This window comes from Sturnira hondurensis, unplaced genomic scaffold (genome assembly GCF_014824575.4).
Source record: "Sturnira hondurensis isolate 20B ecotype Veracruz unplaced genomic scaffold, ASM1482457v3 Scaffold0000880, whole genome shotgun sequence".
Lineage (NCBI taxonomy): Eukaryota > Metazoa > Chordata > Mammalia > Chiroptera > Phyllostomidae > Sturnira > Sturnira hondurensis.
The window spans coordinates 405,018-424,674 of record NW_028073511.1 but is presented as its reverse complement, the minus strand read 5'-3'; the positions used below and the strand labels follow the sequence as shown (position 1 = coordinate 424,674).

The window sequence follows — 19,657 nt, the reverse complement described above, 5'->3', positions numbered from 1 at the left end:
GCGCAGGCTGGAATATAACAGGTGTTTGATCAACATTTGCTGACTGAATGGTCTCTAAAGTCCTTGGAGAGTCACAGAATGACTGCATCAGTCATTTGGATTCTGTCCTCTACAGAGCCCAGTATAAAGTATGGGCCAAATTGTCTTTCCAGCTGTCCTGAATAGGCTGCTTCAGTTGAAGCACTGTGGCCCTCCCCTTCCCTTTTTTCTTTTCCTTCATTTCTTTTTAAAAAATATGTATTTTATTGATTATGCCATTACAGTTGTCCCATTTCCCTCTTTCATTCCCCTCCACTCTGTATACCCTCTCCTCCATTCCCCCCACTTTAGTTCATGTCCATGTGTCACAAGTTCTTTAGCTTCTACATTTCCCACACTACTCTTGCCCTCCCCATCTATTTTCTACCTACCGTCTATGCTACTTATTCTCTGTACTTTCTCCCCCCTTCTCCTCCTCTCACTCCCCTGTAGTTAACCCTCATGTGATCTCCATTTCTATGGTTCTGGTCCTGATCTAGCCGTCCTCTTAGTTTGCTTTTGTTTTAGGTATGGTTGTTAATAATTTTGAGTTTGCTGTCCTTTCAATGTTCATATTTTTCATCTTCTTTTTCTTAGATAAGTCCCTTTAACATTTCATATAATAAGGGCTTGGTGATGATGAACTCCTTGAACTTGACCTTATCTGAGAAGCACTTCCATTCTAAATGAAAGCTTTGTTGGATAGAGCAATATTAGATGTAGGCCTTTGGATTCCATGAGTTGGAATACTTCTTTCCAGCCCCTTCTTGCCTGTAAGGTCTCTTTTGAGAAATCAGCTGACAGTCTGATGGGAACTCATTTGTAGGTGACTGTCTCCTTCTCTCTTGCTGCTTCTAGGATTCTCTCTTTCATTTTAATCTTGGCTAATGTAATTATTATGTGCCTTGGTGTGTTCCTCCTTGGGTCCACCTTCTTTGGAACTCTCTGAGCTTCCTGGACTTCCTGGAAGTCTATTTCCTTTGCCAGACTGGGGAAGTTCTCCTTTATTATTTCTTCTAATAAGTTTTCCACTTGTTGCTCTTCCTCTTCTGGTACCCCTATAATTCAGATGTTGGAACGTTTAAAGATGTCCTGGAGGTTGGTAAGCTGCTCATTTTTTTTTTAATTCTTATCTCTTCATTCTTTTGTATTTGGTTGTTTCTTTCTTCCTTCTGGTCCACCCCATTGAGTCCCAGTTTTCTTCCCATCACTATTGGTTCCCTGTGCATTTTGCTTCATTTCACTTCGTGTAGCCTTCATTTTTTCATCTAATTTGCAATTAAAATCAACCAGTTCTGTGAGCATCCTGATCACCAGTGTTTTGAACTGTGCTTCTGATAGGTTGGCTATCTCTTGGTCTCTTAGAAGTATTGGCTCTGGGGCTTTGAGTTGCTCTTCTGCTTGAGCCATAATGTTTTGGTCTGTTTGTGCCTGTTATGTATGCGGGGCAAAGGCTTAGATGTTCACCAGGGCAGGTCAACCCAGTTGCTGGGTTATGACTGGGGGCAGGGTCAGAGAGGGAGCAATGGCGTTTGCTCGGTCTCTCTCAGACTTTGGTCCTCTCTGCGGCTTCCCACAAGCAAATTGGGCCCTTCTGGTTCTGGTTCCCAGGTGGGTGGGTTTGTATATATTCTAGGGCCCTGTGGGCCTCTCCAACGAACTTTCCTGTGAGGCCGAGAACCTTTCCCAGCACCTCAACCCGTGAAAGTTTTTCCAATCAGTGGTTTTAGGCTTTAATTCCTGTTGCTGGGGCCCTGGGTTGTGCAGTCTGTCTCACTGTCCATTTTTTCACCTGGTTTATCTGTGCATGAATGTGTGACCGCGGTCAGCCAGCCTCCTTGCGCCCTCACTGGGTCTGCCCGTTGCCACCCCATGCCTAGGATCTGCCAACCGCCACCTGCGTGCCTAAGTTGGTCCAGCAGCCACCGCCTCTTCCTGCCGGGACGCCTCTACACCAGCCTCTGACTACACCCCTCTTACCGGTCTGGAAGAATGGTTCATTGTTGTCGGACTTGAGTACAGTTTAATTTTCTGTCTGTTTTGGTTGTGTTTTTGTTTCTAAATCTTTGTTGTCCTTAAATTTGGTTGTGCGAGGAGGTACAGTGTTTCCACCACACCTCCATCTTGGCCGGAAGTCCTTCCTTCACTCTTTCCTTCACTCCTTTATTCCCATCTCCAAATGACATTCTCTTTGGACTGTCTAAAGCCCTGTTTTGTTTGCCTAAAACTTTCAGACAGAGGGCTCATAAATATGAAATACCAATCAGCTCTATAGTTTAATTCCCTTTCTACAAGCAAGTCATAGGCCTTGCTTAGGTCTTATGTAGGCCCTAACCTTAGATTATCTTGGAAGATCCTGAGATGGTTTGAATGGAAGGGGTTAAATGGGAAGGTGATTCCAGGAAATGCTGATAGTGGAGCAGGTGAGACAGCAAAGGGAAGAAAGGTGATATAGGTGCTTTAATGAGGTACTACTGTGGGCTCATTCCTCCTGAGGACCCTTGGAAGACTGAAACATCTCAAGGTCATCCCACTTGGGGATGAAGGAACTGGAGTACTGTTCTACCAACTCCTGTTCAGAATTGGTTTAAGGCTATTTGATGCGTGGGGGAATAATCCCCTGACACTGCTAGTCTGCTTCATGCACTAGTTAAACCTACTCCTGCAGCCAGAAAGTCCCAGGTGCTAATATTGGGTTAGCCAAAAAGTCCATTTAGATTTTTCCATAAAGTAAAAGACACATTTTTCATTTTCACCAATAACTTTATTAATTTGGATATTTTGCGTATGTGGGCTATCTCCTGCTATTGGCTACTAGGGGGTAGAGGCCAGGGGTGCTGCTAAACATTTTCCAATGAATAAGACAGCCCCACAGTGAAGAATTATTCGGCCAAAATATCAATAGTACCAAGAAACCTGGCAAAGCACTTTTGATATGTTTAATCAGTCGTAGCACCTTCTCTGTACACTGAACAAATTATTTTTTATATTTCAGTTGTGTTTTTACCTTTCTTGAAATAATATAGCATAATACAATAAAAATGTTGTGTATTTTCTTCCTTCTTCAATACTAAAATGGCTGTACAAAAATTCACCAATTTTGGTAATTTTTTTTAAGTGCACGCTGATATGACAGCTGTCACAATACAATCTAACAAAACTGTTTTGAATGAAGTTAAAGACAACTAAGCGCTACTAGAGCCACCTTACAGACAAACTTTTTGGCCAATCCAATAAAAAGAAGCCATTAGCATGTCCACCAATAGTGAGATCTGAGGGCGTATGGGCAGTGGCACCAATACTTTATATGACACATTCTTATCGTCATGACCCAAGGTTTTCCATTCTCTCTTCCCAGTTTGCTCTACATGGACTGAAACAGAGTTCTCCATTTGGAAGAGATTTGGCAGTAATCTCACTTAACCAAATCCCTCTTCAGCTCCAAAATGTTCTCTACAATATTCCTGACAAGTGCTCAGTCAGCCTCTGCTTGAATGCTGCTAGTGTCAGGGAGCTCACTGCCCTGGAAGGCAGCCCATGCTACTGATGTTTTTGAGATGTTGAAAAAAAATTAATTTTTTTTTTAGATTCTACCTTGGTAGAATAGGTAGGTTTTCCATATGACTCTTTTTCTCTGGCCCAAATTATCCATTGCCTTCGCCAGTCTTACTACAATATGGTTTCTAGTCCAGTCATTCCCACCTGGGGCCATATTTGCCTCCCAGGAGGGAGGCATTTTTGGTTGTTATAATACTAGCAGGGAGGGCTACTAGTAACTATGGATTATGGCCAAGGAGGCTGCTAAGAATCCTACAGAATACTGGAAAACAACCCCCTGCTCCCCGCAAAAAACATACAAACAAACAAAAAACAATTATCTGACCCAAAACATGTTAAGTCCCAAGGCTGAGAAACCCTGCTCTAGACACATCATTATCCAGGTCATTCCCCTCTGGACATTCTATGAGTTGTCATATAAAGTACAGTGCTCACAACTTGGCATGTGGTACCTGCAGGGGTAGGACCAAAGAGAACATGAGGGCATGAGGGGCAGGGGTCCTCTCTCACCATGACAATGGAGTTGACTGTAGCAGCTAAAGCATCCATCACATATGGCTCTCCTTTCCAGTGTGTGGTCAGGGAAGAGCTCCAAGTCCTATTAAAACAAACTGTTCTCCAGCCAATAATTAAGAAACAAAAATGAATATATAAAAACACATATGTAAATTTAGGAAGTAGAGTTCCCTCCGAGCATTTCCACAACCCTTTAATCGTGACAAATAGAATCAAATTTATTTTTTTACCCTAACACATAATTGTAGACATTCTCTCAAATTGTAATCACCTGAAAATATAAATTACCTTTTATACTTTTATCCAGGCCACTCCTAAAAACATCAGACACACAGAGCACTATTTATCTATTTCTTAGCACTTTTTGGGAAAGGCTGTTGACCAGCTATGGATCCAATTAATGGTAGCTTACATTCATTTATATGATCTAAGAACACACCAGACCCAGCTGGTTTTACTACTATCAAACATTCAAGAAACAGTTTTTTTTAAAAATATATTTTATTGATTATACCATTACAGTTGTTCTATTCCCCCCCTTCAATCCCCTCCACCCACACCGTCCCTCCCCCACCATTCTCTACCCCTTAGTTTATAACCACGTGTCTCAAGTTCTTTGGATTCTATATTTCCCCCACTATTCTCGCCCTCCCCCCTATCTATTTTCTACCTACTATCTATGCTATTTTCTGTGCCTTCTCCCCTCTTCTCCCCCTCCCACCCCCCTGTTTCTAACCCTCCATGTGTTCTTCATTTCTATGGTTCCACTCCTGATCTAGCTGTCTTCTTGGTTTGCTTTTGTTTTAGGTGTGGTTGTTAATAACTGTGTGTTTGCTGTCCTTTCACTGTTCATATTTTTCATCTTCTTTTTCTTATATAAGTCCCTTTAGCATTTCATATAATAAGGGCTTGGTGATGATGAACTCCTTGAACTTGACCTTATCTGAGAAGCACTTTATCTGTCCTTCCATTCTAAATGAAAGTTTTGCTGGATAAAGCAATCTTGGCTGTAGGTCTTTGGATTTCATGACTTGGAATACTTCTTTCCAGCCCCTTCTTGCCTGTAAGGTCTCTTTTGAGAAATCCGCTGACAGTCTGATGGGTACTCCTTTGTAGGTGACTGTCCCCTTATCCCTTGATGCTTCTAGGATTCTCTCCTTCATTTTGGTCTTGGCTAATGTAATTATGATGTGCCTTGGTGTGTTCCTTCTTGGGTCCAACTTCTTTGGCACTCTCTGAGCTTCCTGGATTTCCTGGAAGTCTATTTCCTTTGCCAGACTGGGGAAGTTCTCCTTTATTATTTGTTCAAATATGTTTTCCACTCGTGGCTGTTTCTTTCCCCCTTCTGGTACCCCTATAATTCGGATGTTGGAACGTTTAAAGATGTCCTGGAGGTTCCTAAGCCTCTCCTCATTTTTTTGAATTCTCATTTCTTCATTCCTTTCTGGTGGGATGTTTTGTTCTTCCTTCTGGTCCATTCCATTGATTTGAGTCCCCGTTTCCTTTCCATCACTATTGGTTTCCTGTGCATCTCCCTTCATTTCAATTAGTTTAGCCTTCATATATTCCTCTAATTTGTGACTTTGTTCCTCTAATTTGTGACTTTGTTCCTCTAATTTGTGACTATAATCTACCAGTTCTGTGAGCATCCTGAGAAATAGTGTCCTGAATTGTGCTTCTGAGAGGCTGGCAATTTCTTGGTCGCTGAGAGTTATTGGCTCTTGGACTTTGAGTTCTTCTTGTGCCATCTTTCGGGTTGTTGGTGCCTGTTCCATAGCAGGATCAGAGCCCTAAAATGTTCATTAGAACAGGGCAACTAAGTCGCTGGGTTGTGACGTTGTATGTGGGGGCGGGGTCAAAGAGCGACAATGGCTCTCACTGGTATTGCAGGGCAACTAAGTCGCTGGGTTGTGACCCTGTATGTGGGGGCGGGGTCAAAGAGGGACTCTGGCGTCCCGTCTGCCGCCTGCCGCCCCGGCCCTCACCGGTGCCGCAGTTGCTGCCGTCACCGGGCCCACGTGTTTCGTCCCACTGCACGCGAGTGTGCCACCGATGTCAGCCCTCGTCCCCTGGGGCCTGCGTGGTCTGTCTCACTGCGCGCGAATATGCACCCTCGGTCTGCCCCGCACCCCAACTGGTTCCCGTCTGCCTGTGCGCCTGGGTCGGGGGCCCTGTCCTGCCCGACCCTGCTCGCTGCTGGCTCTGCCCCTCTTACCGTCCCCGTTGAACGGTTAGATGTAGTCGGACTTCCGTATAATTCAATTTTCTGTCCTTTGGTTGTGTCTTTGTTTCTCCAAACCTTTGTTGTATTCAAACTTGGTTGTGGGAGAAGGCACAGTGTTTCCACCTATGCCTCCATCTTGGCGGAAGTTAACCAGTCCTCTAAGAAACAGTTGTTAATTCCTATTTTATTAAAACTGTTCTAGAAAACAGGGGAAAGATGGAGGTATGCTTCAGTTTATTTCATAAAGCTAGTATAATCCTAAAACCAAAACCTTTCAAGTACAGTGCATGAAAAGAAGAAAATTAGCCCTGGCTGGTGTAGCTCAGTGGATTGAGCATGGGCTGTGAGCCAAAGGGTCACTGGTTTGATTTCCAGTCAGGGCACATGCCTGGGTTGTAGGCCAGGTTCCCAGTAGGGGGCACTCTATAGGCAACCACACATTGATGTTTCTCTCCCTCTGTTTCTCCTTCTCTTCACCCCTCTCTGAAAATGAATAAATAAAATCTTAAAAAAAAGAAAATTATTGGAATCTCATTAATGAACATAGGTGCAAAATTCCTTTAAGAATTACCAGGCTGAAAAGGGGAAGGATTCACATGAACAAGTATAAAGGACACATGGACAAAAACTAAGGTGGTGGAGAATGGGAGGGAGGTGGGGAGCACTGCAGAAGGTGAGCTGGGATAGAAGTATAAGACAGAAAACTGTACTTGAACACTAATTAAATAAATTAATTAATTTTTAAAAAAGAATTACCAGGCTGAATTTAGTTTTTAATTTTATACTTTATAAAGCAACTGAGTTTTGTTTATTCCAAGAATGTGGAGTTGTTTAACACACAATCTATTAATGTAACTCACTGTATTAATAGATTGAAGAGGTGGGAAGGAGTCCAAAATATACATACACACACACAATTTCATATATACAAAGTATTTCACAATAAAAATTAAATTCATACATTATAAGAACACTTTGAGACCCTTATTTACTAAAGGAAATGAAGTTAGTTCAGCAGTTGTTCTTCATGATCATTTCTTTCACCTTTACTTTTTTCTCTTCTTTCAAACTCTTCCAAACAGGATTTAAAGAGGTTTACAAAGCTTTGAGACAAAATAAATTTACAATAAATCAGAGAATGAAGCAAATGGGAAACTTGGTTACCAGAGCAAGATGGAGCTGGGATAATATTAGCACTTGGCCAGATAGTCCCCATTTATTCCTCTTAATTCTCTTCCCATAGTCCTCCTGCTCTCTGCTTCTTTATGGGCTCCGTAGTACCCAGCTTCTCCTATAGGTGCAGGTCTTGCTGGGTCTAACGACCACTCTGTCCCCTTGCCGCTTGAGGCCTAGAGGCTGATAACACTTTCTATGAACCCACTCTTACTGGTTTCCTTAATCTCTCCACGCTTTTGTAACAAACTCTTTCACAAAACTTTCTTTACCTAGCCCTTTTGAAGGTTTCATGTTTCCTGCCAGGGACCCTGATTACAGTAGCCCATAAATTGCACGCCTTAAGTCTAAATGCCTACCAGAAATAGACCATAAACACAGCTTTAAAGTCTCAAGCAGGAAATACAATTATCAAGTGGGAAACACAATCAAAAGAATTTCTAGTCCTTCAAGAGAAGCAGACCTACTGCCTGTCTATAGCCTTTGGCAGCAGTCTCTGCCCTGACTAGCCCCAGTCTGGATGCTCCACAGGAGGGCCAAAGGACAGCGCCATCCAGTGTTATGTCCTGGGATGCTGCTATAGTGGAACCTGGCACCTGGTAGATGCCAGTAAAATCCTCAGGTGATGTCTGGCATATCTTCCTTGGCTTTCCTTCCAACAACACTTTTTAAACAAATCTATAAATAAAAGCTGTGTTTTCTGATGCTTCTCTATTTCTGGAGCTGGGGGGTCCCCTTAATCCCATTCATTACCTAGTGTTAAACATTTTTGTGCTGTACCAAGAAATCTGGGTGCATGATTCACTGTGTAAACTGGAAAAGACAGACAGAGAGAGAGAGAGAGAGAGAGAGAGAGCAAGCCCAGAACAGACTTACTCCTGACACCAAGATGAGCAAGAAATTTTCTCTCGTTTCTTCATCAGAGGTCATTGTGGTAAAATGACCTCATTTATTTCTGTTCAACCCCTTCTCAGGGCTCAGTCCTAAAATATTTTCTCTGCTTATCCACACCTACTCTCTAGTTGATCTCACCTAGTCTCACAGCTTTAAATATCATACATATGCCAATGACTCCCAATATGTATCTCCTGTCTTGACTTTTCCTTGAATTCTAGTTTTTACTATCCAATTGTCTACGTTGGCTTTCCAATAGGTATCTGAGACTCTTGTCATGTCCAAAATAAAACTATCTATGTTTATTCCACAATCCTCTCTCCCTGATCTTCTCCCATCTCAGCAGTGGGTCCCAACATCATTCATTGGTTGCTTAGGGTGTGTGTCTGGGGGCGAGGGGCATGGGCCAAATCTACCATCCTTGATTCATTTTTTCTCACACTCCACATTCAATCCATCGGCATACCATGCTGGCTCTGATCTTCAAAATATATTCAGAATTGACCAACTCTCACCACTTCCATCACTACCACTCTAGTCCCAAAACCCACAGTCTCTCTTATACTACTGTATCTGCTCCTATCTGGCATTTCTCTTACTTTTGCACTCTTCCATGGCCCCACCTCTAGCAGTCAGTGTGATCCTATGTCATGTCACCTCTTGCTCAGAATCCTCCAATAGCTTACTATCACGCTCAGAATGCGATACAAAGTGTCCATCATGGCCTGTATGGTTTCACATGAGCTAGCCCCCGGATACTTGTGCATCTTTATTTTCTACCATTTTTTCCTCCTTCCTGCTCCTCCTTACTCCAGTTATACTGGCCCCTGATGTTCTGTGCACAGGTCAATCACACTGCTTGAGGTCGCAGAATCTTCGTACTTGCTGTTTTCTCTAAAACACTCTTCTCCAGATTTCTATATGCATCACACATTTTATTTAGGTCTCTACACAAACAGCAAATCCTCGGAGAAGCCTTTCCTGGTCATTAGCTCCAAAGAGCCCCTCCATTCCTATTCCTTACTCTTCTTTATAGCATTAAGCAGTACCTGACATTACATTAACTATAAATATGTAGTTTTTCATTTGGTTGTCTGTCTTTCCATTTAGAATGTAAACACTAAGAAAACGGGTTGATTTCATTCACTCTACCATCTCTAGTGCCACTATACCTGACACATAGCAGGCTCTTGATAAATATCTGTTTAATAAACAAAAGATGCCATTCTAGTTTGTCTAGTTTCTTGATTCAAACACAGCAAGGTCCAAGAAATATTTGAGACTCAATTATGTTAGATGCTTAGAGCTTTAAAAATACATATTACCGTTCTTGTCCTGATCGTTACCTTTTGGGTGAGTAGCGATTGGGAGAGGGCACGAGGGAGCCCTTGGGGTACCAGAAAAGTTTTTTAGCTGGGTAATAGTCATATAGGCGTACATCTAAGCACAAATTTATTGAGCCGTACACTTAGGATTTGTGTATTTTAAGGCGCACTTCGATTAAAGTTTTTAAGTTTCTGATCGACCTAGACACACCAACAGGTAGTTTCCATTGTGGCAAGAGTACTGATAGAGAAACCCTGGTGGCTTTTTCACAACCCTGCAGGCAGTGAAAAAGCCACCAGCCAAGTGCTAAAACTGGTTAAAAAGAAAAGGAGGCTGCATCCTGCCTTCGTTCTCCAAAACCACAGACCTTCTTCAACGCCCTGGGATCACCTTTCAATCTGGTCCCCAGTACGCGTTCCACCTGCTGGGGAGCAGGTCCCTGACATCAGATGGAGCAAAGACCTTCCCTCGGAAAAACCCGGGGCAAGAGACGGACAGAACTCTATTAGCACAGGCAGCCCAACGAAAGTTACAGACCTATATAGCACGCAGGCACACCTGACCCCACTGCGCACGCGCAGCAGAGAGCCGCCGCTACGCAGGCGCACTGCGGCCTACCGTCATGCTAAACTGGGCGCGGAGGCTCTGCGGTCCGCGCGCGCCCCCGGGCTCCCGGGGAGTGAGGCGCGCACGATGGAAGAGCGGTTAGCCGAGTTCCGGGCGGCCCGAAAACGGGCGAAGCTGCCGGCCGAAGCCAGCACTTCGAACCAGAGCGCACAAACCGCGGGAAAGAAGGCGGAAGCAACTGCAACTCCCAAGTCAGCTCTGGGCTGGCTAAAACTGTTCCTGGTGTGGAAACGGAGGCCCGCGAGTTCCCAGGCCCAGCCCAGCCTCACTCAGGTGAGGGGGAGGGAGGCCTCGCCCCCAGGCACTTGGCTTTTGGGCTACAGTGGTGGCTTCCAAGGAAACGCCCATCTGGGCCCGCCCCTGCCACCAAGAAGTAGTCTTCTGGCCCTCTTCTGGCCCCTCCCCGGTAAGGGATTGGCCTGCCACGTCCGGTAGCGGCCCCGCCCACGGGCCCTGCCCCACAGCCACGCCTCCTCGGTCCGGGAGGCGGACTGCGGGCGGAGGCGTAGCTGCCGGCGCCTTGCGCGAGTTCCTGGAGTTGGGCGGCCTGTTACACGTATCAACGCTGATAAGTGGGGTTGACAATTTCTTTTCCAGGGAGCTTCGAATTACTGGTGGGAAGAAGGGTCTACACAGTGATTTTCAACCTTTTTCATCTCATTCTGTACATTAACTACTCAAATTCTGTGGCACACCTTAAAACGTATTTGCCAACCTGACAAAAAAAAAGTAGATATAATTTTGATTCATTCATGCCAACCAGCTACTGTTATGTTGGCTGCTGTTAATTTTTAAAAAGCTTTTATTTATTTTTAGGGGAAGGGAGGAAGAGAGGGAGAGAAACCTGAATGGGTTGTCTCCAGCACACCCCCAATGAGGGACCTGGTCCTCAACCCGAACGTGTGCCCTGAGTGGGAATTGAACAAAGTGACCTTCCCATTTGCAGGGCGATACCCAGCCTACTGAACCACACCAGTTGGGGCTGCTGTTGTATTTTTTTTTAATTTGACAATCTAAGGGAAAGAGGTCAGTGCGCCGGTTAAAATAGTCAGGTGTTGCCTATTTTAAAAATTCTTGCGGCACACTGATTGAATATCGCTGGTTTAGGTGCTGGAAGAAAGCACCTCTGCCCTTGAATCATTACGAGTTGAGTTGACTTAGTTAAGAGATCATCATTGTGAAACCCTGTGGTTTTGGGAAACCTTTCCACAACCATGTTGAGCCACAGCACTCTGTTAATGGACGGTAAAAGGTCTAATTGGATAGTGATGAAAAAGTGGTAGTAATTAAGGCTTTATTTGATTTTGCACCGGGACCACATGCAGCCAGTAACCCACACAGCCTGTGTTTTAGAAATGGTATTTGAATACAAAACTTACGAAAGCATGGTAGCTGTAACTGCCAGAGGTGGCATGAGTTTGTGTGTTGCTGATGAACTAGAGAAGCTTATTCAGGTTCAAGAATGCATCTTGGAGGTGAAACAATATTTAGATTAGTATGATAGCTTTCTTGCCCTTTAATTCTTTTAGTAATCTTATTTTACAGGTGAACTTAATTCACATCTCTGTACTTTTATTTAGTTTTCACTCATGAGTAAAGTGGCAAGGTGACTTGAATGTGAAATTGGAGTTTCTAAGTGGGAATACAGGACAAAATACCAAGGGAAAACCAGTGCTTTGAGACAATCTATGACATGGCCTTTGTACTTCAGAAGGGTAGTAAGAGCCAAAAATTCCTTCTGAATTCCTAATTAAGTTCATTTATTATTGCACAACATTTGGTTTTAGGGAAATTTTTTAAAATCATGAATTGTTATTCAATTTTGATATTGTTCTCTATGACAGGCACAGTTCCAACTGATTTGCAGAAAGAGTGCTGTAGGGTTCAAACAATCCATTTTCTCGTGCGCTTAAACTTTTGAGATCCACTTCCCTTACCCCCTTTTCTTCCTGCAGTTAAAAAACAATGTCTCACCCACACAATGAGTTTTTTACTGTATGTCTCATTGCCAAAGGAATATGAGATCATTGAGTTGAATTCAGAGACTTTGAACCTGGAGAAAGCTTCCACTGTTAGAACCCAAAGCTGATTGCCTGACAAAAGGATGAGAAGAAATGCTGGACCTCTAATTGATTCTTATTAATCAACTGTTTCTGTCCTAAGGTCATTTTCACTGAGTCAGTTATCACTCCTGGGTTTGCTCTGGTGTGACAATTCTCATTAAATTGGTTTTTTTCTAATTTATAATCTATCTCTGCCTAATAATATTGGTGCACACAGTGGCATGTCAGATTTCTTAAGCCTTCTATTGGTAATTGCTTTTTTTCAGTAGTCATTGATAAGGAAGCATCCACATCCACTTTTCCCTACTCTTGGATTTAGCTTGGGGAAATGCAGTCTCCAAAGTATAATACAGTATTTCTTTCTGTGACAAACTTCTATAAGATTAGTACAAAAGTGCTCACAACTTTCTAAAATCCTGTAGAAACCCCCTGTCTCCCTCCCCAGACATATCCCACACCAGCCCCCAGGGCACCATCTAGCTCCAAGGTTCACTGCCCATGCTGGTCTTGCAGCTCCTCACCTCCAACCCTTAGCTCAGGTTGGCCCACTGCTCAAGTGCACTTTTTCTTTGGAGTCACCTGGCTAAGCACAGTTTTTGCATCAACCCTTCAAGTCCGGAAGTCACCTTTTAGTTTCCTCCTTTCCCTCACTACCATTCGTTCATTCAGCAAAATTCTAGCATGTGCCTGACTTGTTCAAGCTACTATCCTGAATTTGGGGAGACAGTGGGATAAAGACAAAGCCCTGCTTTCACAGAACTGCTATTTGGGTTTGGGGAGGCAGGTAGTAAACAAAAGAACAGAATGGTGAATGCTATGAAGGGGGAGAAAAACACTGTGTTAGTGAATTGGGGGTGTGGGGTGCAGAGTGCCACTTTAAATTGGGTGGGCAGGAGAACCTCACCAAGGGGTTGACATTTCAAAGAAGGATCCACTCTTGCAGAAACCTGGGGACAAGGCCAAAGACATGTAATGGCATTTTTGTTGAGGTTTGTATAAGAGGGAGCCAGTGAGGTGATAGGAGCGGACTGGGGCATTCCTCTCAGAGGGAAGTGTAAGTGCAGAGGCCCTGTGGTGGGAAGTAGCTTGGTATTTGGTGGATGGAAGTGGGTATCTTCCCTAGACTATGCCTATATGTGCTTTGTTAACCACAAACACTTCCCACTTGCACACAATGCACTTGAACTAAAATGCCAAATGAAGCAGAGGAATTCCCCATATCCCTCCACTCCTTTCTTTGTCTCTTTGCCAGTTCTATTAAGCATCCCCCACCTCTTTCTATCTCTCTGGCTCTTCCACTTACCATCTCCCATAAAGGCTCCTAACTAACAAGGGCTTTGGAGGGAGATCATTCTCAACTCCTAGACCAACCTGGTCTCTGCCTATCACTAGCTGTGTGATTTAGGGGAGTTACCTAACATCTCAGTGATTCCTTATCAGTAATTTGGGAATAATAATGCCTGCCTAGATTATCAGAGATTAGGGATCTTGAAAGCACTTAGTAAATAAATGATGGCTATAAGGATTATTTTTATACTACCTCAATAATATAATAAATTCTGTTTTACTGTGAATTTCAAGTCATACACTGACTTGCTGATGTTGCTGAAAAAGCTCTAACAAATAATATTTATGAAGCAACATAAATCAGATGACCTGTATTTTTTATCAGGACCAAATAATATTTGTGGTCCCTTCTAAAATTAAGTGGAAAATAGGAGATATAATTGAAAAAATGAACTGAAAGTTCTGCTGTTTATTGAAAACGTATTTATGGGTACTGTGTTTGGCTCTGGAGACATCAAAAGATGATGGTAAGTCTGTGGCTTCATGGTAACAATCAAGGGACACATGCAACCTATATTAAAAGAGAAACACTTCAGTAGTAAGTATCATTTTGCCTAATGTTTATTTTCTTAGACAATTTTAATAGTCATCTGTATATCGTGTGTTCACCACCCTAAGTAAAATCCTCCATCACCACTTACCCCCTCTTTACCCTTTCTTTCTTTCCCCACCCCTCTGTTAATCACCATGCTATTGTCTGTGTCTGTGAATTTTCTTTCTTCCTTTTCAAAGGATCTTATTTATTTTTAGAAAGATGGGAAGGAAGGAAGAAAGAGAGGGAGATAAACATTGACATATGAGAAAAACATTGATCGGCTGCCTCTCACATGCCCCCCACTGGGGAACTGGCCCGAAACCCGGGCGTGTGCCCTGACGCGGAGTCCAGCTGGAGACCTCAGTGCACTGAGCCACACCTGCCAGGGCTATGCGTTTCCTTTTTCTTTGCTTAATCTCTTCACCTTTTTCACTCAGCACTGCCCCCCTCCCAGCCCCAATCCCCTCTGACAGCTGTCCATCTGTTCTCTGTATCTGTGGATCTGTTTCTACTTTGTTAGTTTAACTTACTGAAAAAAATAAATAAAATTAAAAAATAAAAGAGAGACATTTCAATGCTGAATAGTTCGGTGCTCAGTGAGAAAGAGCCAGTCAGTGACTGGGGAGGCAGAGGGGGTGCCCTCTGTATGGCCAAGAAGGTCAGGGCATACACAGCTCAGCAGTTGTGCTTGCCTGGAAGGAAGGCAAGGGGTCAAGGGTTGGAGAGGAAACAGAGACTATTCCAGGCCGCAGACAGGCAATGTCTTTGGGTAGTAAGACCAACTGAACTGGAGTAGAGGGTACATTTGTTCAGCATTAGAGTATGTTATACAGGAAATTTTTTAGGCCATCATTTTTGAAATGGTAAGTTATAACCTTTTAGTGAGTGTTGAAATCTATTAAGGCAAATCTAGCCCTCTGTTAAAATAAATTTAAAAAAATAGAAAATGACAGCTTCGTATGTAATGAAGGTATTTGTCGATTTGTGAAATGTTTTTTCTGTTGCATACATATATACATGTACATATACATGCATATTATGCATACTGGGTCACAGTACAAAATTTTAAAAAATTTTTAATTGTAAGTCATACCCAAAAAAGTTTGGAAAATATTGGAATAGAGATCAAGCTCCCTAAACCTACTGAAATACCTGTGTCTCCCATTAGCACTCAGTGCAGGGGTCTGTGTACTGGCATTTCTAATACTGGCATTTCTATCTGTTGAATAAATGGAAGGCTTTGGATTCCAGTCCAAGGAGTTTAAATTTTAACCTATAGGCAATAACAGTTTGTCGAAGGCTTTGTGAACAGGAAGTTGACTGGTTTGGAGAGATTGATTTAGCGACCGTCTGTACATAGGATGGCATGAAGAGGGAGGAGATGGGAGACAGAGAGTCCTCTTAGGAGACCCTGCCTGAGTAGGCAGATGTGTAGGATGGTCACCGAATGGGTTGTGGCTATAACTGTAATTTTTATTTTTATGTGGAAGGGGTTTTTGTTTTCTTTTTTTGGCGTACTTCTCATTTTAGAATGATGTCACTCAAAATTTTAGCTCATCTAATCCAATCAACAAACACTGATTCTGTGTGTGAAGTATACAGGTGGCTCTTGCGTTATCAATTACTGGGGAGCTTCTGTGTGAGGCACAAATTAGTGCTCATTAGTAGCTGACTCATCTGAGAAAATGTCTCCCATGGAGGGGAACCTATCTGCATGCCTAATGGTTTTTATCCAGTCACCTCACTAAGTGCTGATCAGTTTTGATTCAGTCAGGGCAGGGCAGGGCAAGGAAATAGAAATCAGTGAGCCAGAAGCCTTCCCAGAACAATGGAAGCTATATCTCCAGATTCATTTTCGTCCTCTCAGACCCATTAGTCTTTATTCTTACTTTTGTTTGTTTGTGTCCTAGGAAGCCTCTCAGCCTGGGAGCAGCACATCACAGCCCCCAGGAAGAACAGCCATTCCCTCGCCATTGCCACAGGACCAGTCCTTCCTGACCAGCATCACCTTCTTGAAGGTTCTTCTCTGGTTGGTCCTGCTGGGACTGTTTGTGGAACTGGAATTTGGCCTGGCTTATTTTGTCCTGTCCTTGTTCTACTGGATGTATGTTGGGACACGGGGCCCTGGGGAGAAGAAGGAAGGAGAGAAGAGCGCCTACTCTGTGTTCAACCCAGGCTGCGAAGCCATCCAGGGCACCCTGACTGCAGAGCAGTTCGAGCGAGAGTTGCAGTTTAGACCCCTGGAGGGGAGATAGGGCCAGCTGTGTGTTATCAACTAGCCTCAAGCAACTCAGCCCTCCTGGTGTATGGGCTGGCGGGTTTGTTCAGGTGTCCCAGATTAAGGACAATTTGTAAATTATTCCTTTGACCATGCAGTTCTACCTGCTTTCCCTCATCTTCTGCTTCAGTTTCATCTCTGAACTTCTCTTTGGTTTTGGTGAAACTCCCTGAAAGACACTCACTATAGGTCTGATGCAATTTATAAAAACTAAATACTCAAAAGGAGACTTGTTTGTTTCATTATTTTGAGAGAGATGATTTTAGAGCACTAGAAAGGCACTGGGGAAATAACTGTAAAATATCCAGCTGTTTGTTTTAATGGCCAGGTCCATCAGGATTGTGCATTAAAAGTAAATGTTCTCTTTAAGTCTTTTCATAGTTACAGCATTTTATTTCCTGAAAGGTTTAAGTTGCAAGTTTTGGTTTTGGGGGTCTTGTTTTGTTTTTTTTCTTCCTGTTTTGTTTTGCTTTCTTGGGTCATTCATAGTATTGAAAAATAAAATATCTTTAAAACTGCCACTGCTGTGGCTCAGTTAGTTGGGTGTCCTCCTGCAAAGTGAAAGGTCACCAGTTTGATTTCCCATCAGGGCACATTCCTGGGTTGTGGGTTTGGTCCCTGGTTGGTGTGCATATGAAAGACAATGAATTGATGTGTCTCTGTCATATCGTTTCTCTCCATCTCTTCCTCCCTTCCTCACTCTCTAAATAATTAACTAAATAAGTAAATTAAATAAATGAAACAGCTACTTTTCAGAAACAGATCCTATTGCCCATCTTCATCCTCTACTCTCCTCAGTGATTCTGCCCCTACTCAGTGAAGGATAATAAGGGAAGACAAAGCCCTGGGTAACGTGTGGGGAGGGATTTCACAAAGTCAGTATGGGTAGATTTGATAAGTAGTTATTAATGATAAAGTCAGCCAGAAAATATTCTTGAGTGTGTACAGAGGGTAGCTCTGGAAGTGGAACTCCAGACTTACTGGTGGTTTCGGGAGTTTCTTTTTTTTTAAGATTTTATTTATTTATTTTTAGAGGGGAAGGGAAGGAGAGAAGGAGAGAAATATCAATGTATGGTTGCCTCTTGTGAGTCCCCTGCTGGGAACTGGCCTGCAACCCAGGCATGTGCCCTGACTGGGAATCGAACTGCAATTGTGTTGTTCGCAGGCCTGCGCTCAATCCACTGAGCTACACCAGCCAGGGCTGGTTTGGGCAATTTCTTGTATTCTAAGGACTTTAGAGTAAGCAGTCCCTGTGCCTGTGGGCCTTTGGTGAGAAATTATGTAAATATCAATAATCAGGCTTGCTTTCAGTGTTTTCTTCAGTACAAAGCCAGAATTTGGGTCATTAAAATTGGGCTAAACAAATCATTAAAAACTTTTTTAATAGATCATACTGATGAATAAGAAGACTAGTTTTAAAGCAATAGTGTTTTCCAGACTTATAATTTTAAGAAATTAATGATTTCTCAGCAGGTTTCCCACTTCAGAATTCAGTTATTAATTCTTATACTATGAAGGTAACTTTACTATTTATGAGATGTTATTAAGCAATGGAGGCCTACTGTTAATTCTTTTTTTTTATTATCTGATTCATTTGCATAGCAAACTCTTAGCTCAGTTTAAAGTTAGCTTTTATTCATTGAATGCCAGTACTCTGCTAGGTGCTTGAGATATAATGAGAAAAGCAGCCATTTTCCCAGTTCTTCAAGCATACAGTCTAGCCAGGAGTGGGGTGGTGTACAAAGTAGAACAAGCACTTCCAGCAATACAGTGAGATAAGTTTTAGTTACAGGATGTGTACCGAGAGGATGTTCTCATTTATCACACTTTGTGGCCATCTCACCCCATGTGTTTCAGCCCTTGGTGAAAATTCTGCAATGCGTTGCTCTTCTCCACAGCCCTTTGGGAATTTGGCTGTCCTTCAGAGTCATCCAATTGAGCAGAAGGCCCTTTTAGTTCATAAAGAAGTCTTTTCTTCCATGACTTCTGTGTGAAGTGCATCTGTAGAGAGTATAGGAAACAGATGAATCCCTGTCAAATGTTTGACTGCATTTAAGATACTTGATTTGCCCTGGCTGGTATAGCTCAGTGGATTGAGCTCGGGCCTGCGAACCACACAATTGCAGTTCGATTCCCAGTCAGGGCACATGCCTTGGTTCCAGGCCAGTTCCCAGCAGGGGACTCACAAGAGGCAACCATACATTGATATTTCTCTCCTTCTCTCCTTCCCATCCTCTCTAAAGATAAATAAATAAAATCTTAAAAAAAAAGATACATGATTTTGTTTTCTTAAGGCTTTCTTCATATCCCTGATATTTTACTTAGGCCTTTCCATTTCATAAAAGCCAATACAAGGAAGAATTCTCTTTGATCAATAAGCATTGTTCTAGGAAACACTGAATTTGCATTTTAAAAATATATAATTCAAACTTTTTCCTAAAACAAAGTGCCTGTAACTCTATAGTAGGAATATTGGATCCAATTAGTAATCCCATCAAGGTAGAGATTTCTCTTAAATATAGAAGAGAATCAATTTATGAGTGGATCTCACTAGTGTTCTTTGAAAATGTAGCTGTTTCTTAATGAGGTAGAGCCTTCGTCCAGATGCCCCTTTTTCATGGAATTTTCTGGGAACCGTTTGTCACCTCTCCTTGCTCACTTCTTCTCAAAGGTTGCATAATGACAGCATTAACTTCTAGGAAAAGTGGGGTGTGAACCAATTAAATGCTTGGCGGGGATGAGAGGAAAGGACTGTATGTATTTGCTGTTCTGATCAGACCATTAAGCTTTAGGTTCAGTCTTAATTTCCTGAATTTAGAAAGCCCTATTGATCTCAGAATTTCCACTCAGGGCCTGACCATTAGCCCAGCAAGCAGCTTCCTTTAAAAAGCTTCTTCTTGTCATTAGGAAACTTGAATCCCAGGGCTGCATTTCGTCCCTAGGATAGCTGCGTGCACAGGTGAAGTCGTTTCTATTCAAATCTTACCAGTAAATTGCCTTTTGCTCTTATTCACATTATCCCATCTTGCCTATTCACAGGGACTATTAAGCTAGCCTTTATTTGTAGGGCTGGAAGGGACCCCAAAATGCCATCAAAT

The 19,657-nt window shown here is 42.8% G+C and overlaps 1 protein-coding gene across 1 annotated transcript; it reads left to right on the top strand.

Moving 5' to 3' along the window:
- The first annotated feature begins 10,339 nt into the window (after positions 1-10,339).
- On the top strand, positions 10,340-16,786 carry SAYSD1 (SAYSVFN motif domain containing 1). The gene is made up of 2 exons (XM_037051940.1): positions 10,340-10,609; positions 16,192-16,786. Exons 1-2 carry the CDS (start codon positions 10,403-10,405, stop codon positions 16,534-16,536), a joined length of 552 nt encoding a protein of 183 aa, XP_036907835.1. The 5' UTR covers positions 10,340-10,402; the 3' UTR covers positions 16,537-16,786.
- The last annotated feature ends 2,871 nt before the right edge of the window (positions 16,787-19,657 follow it).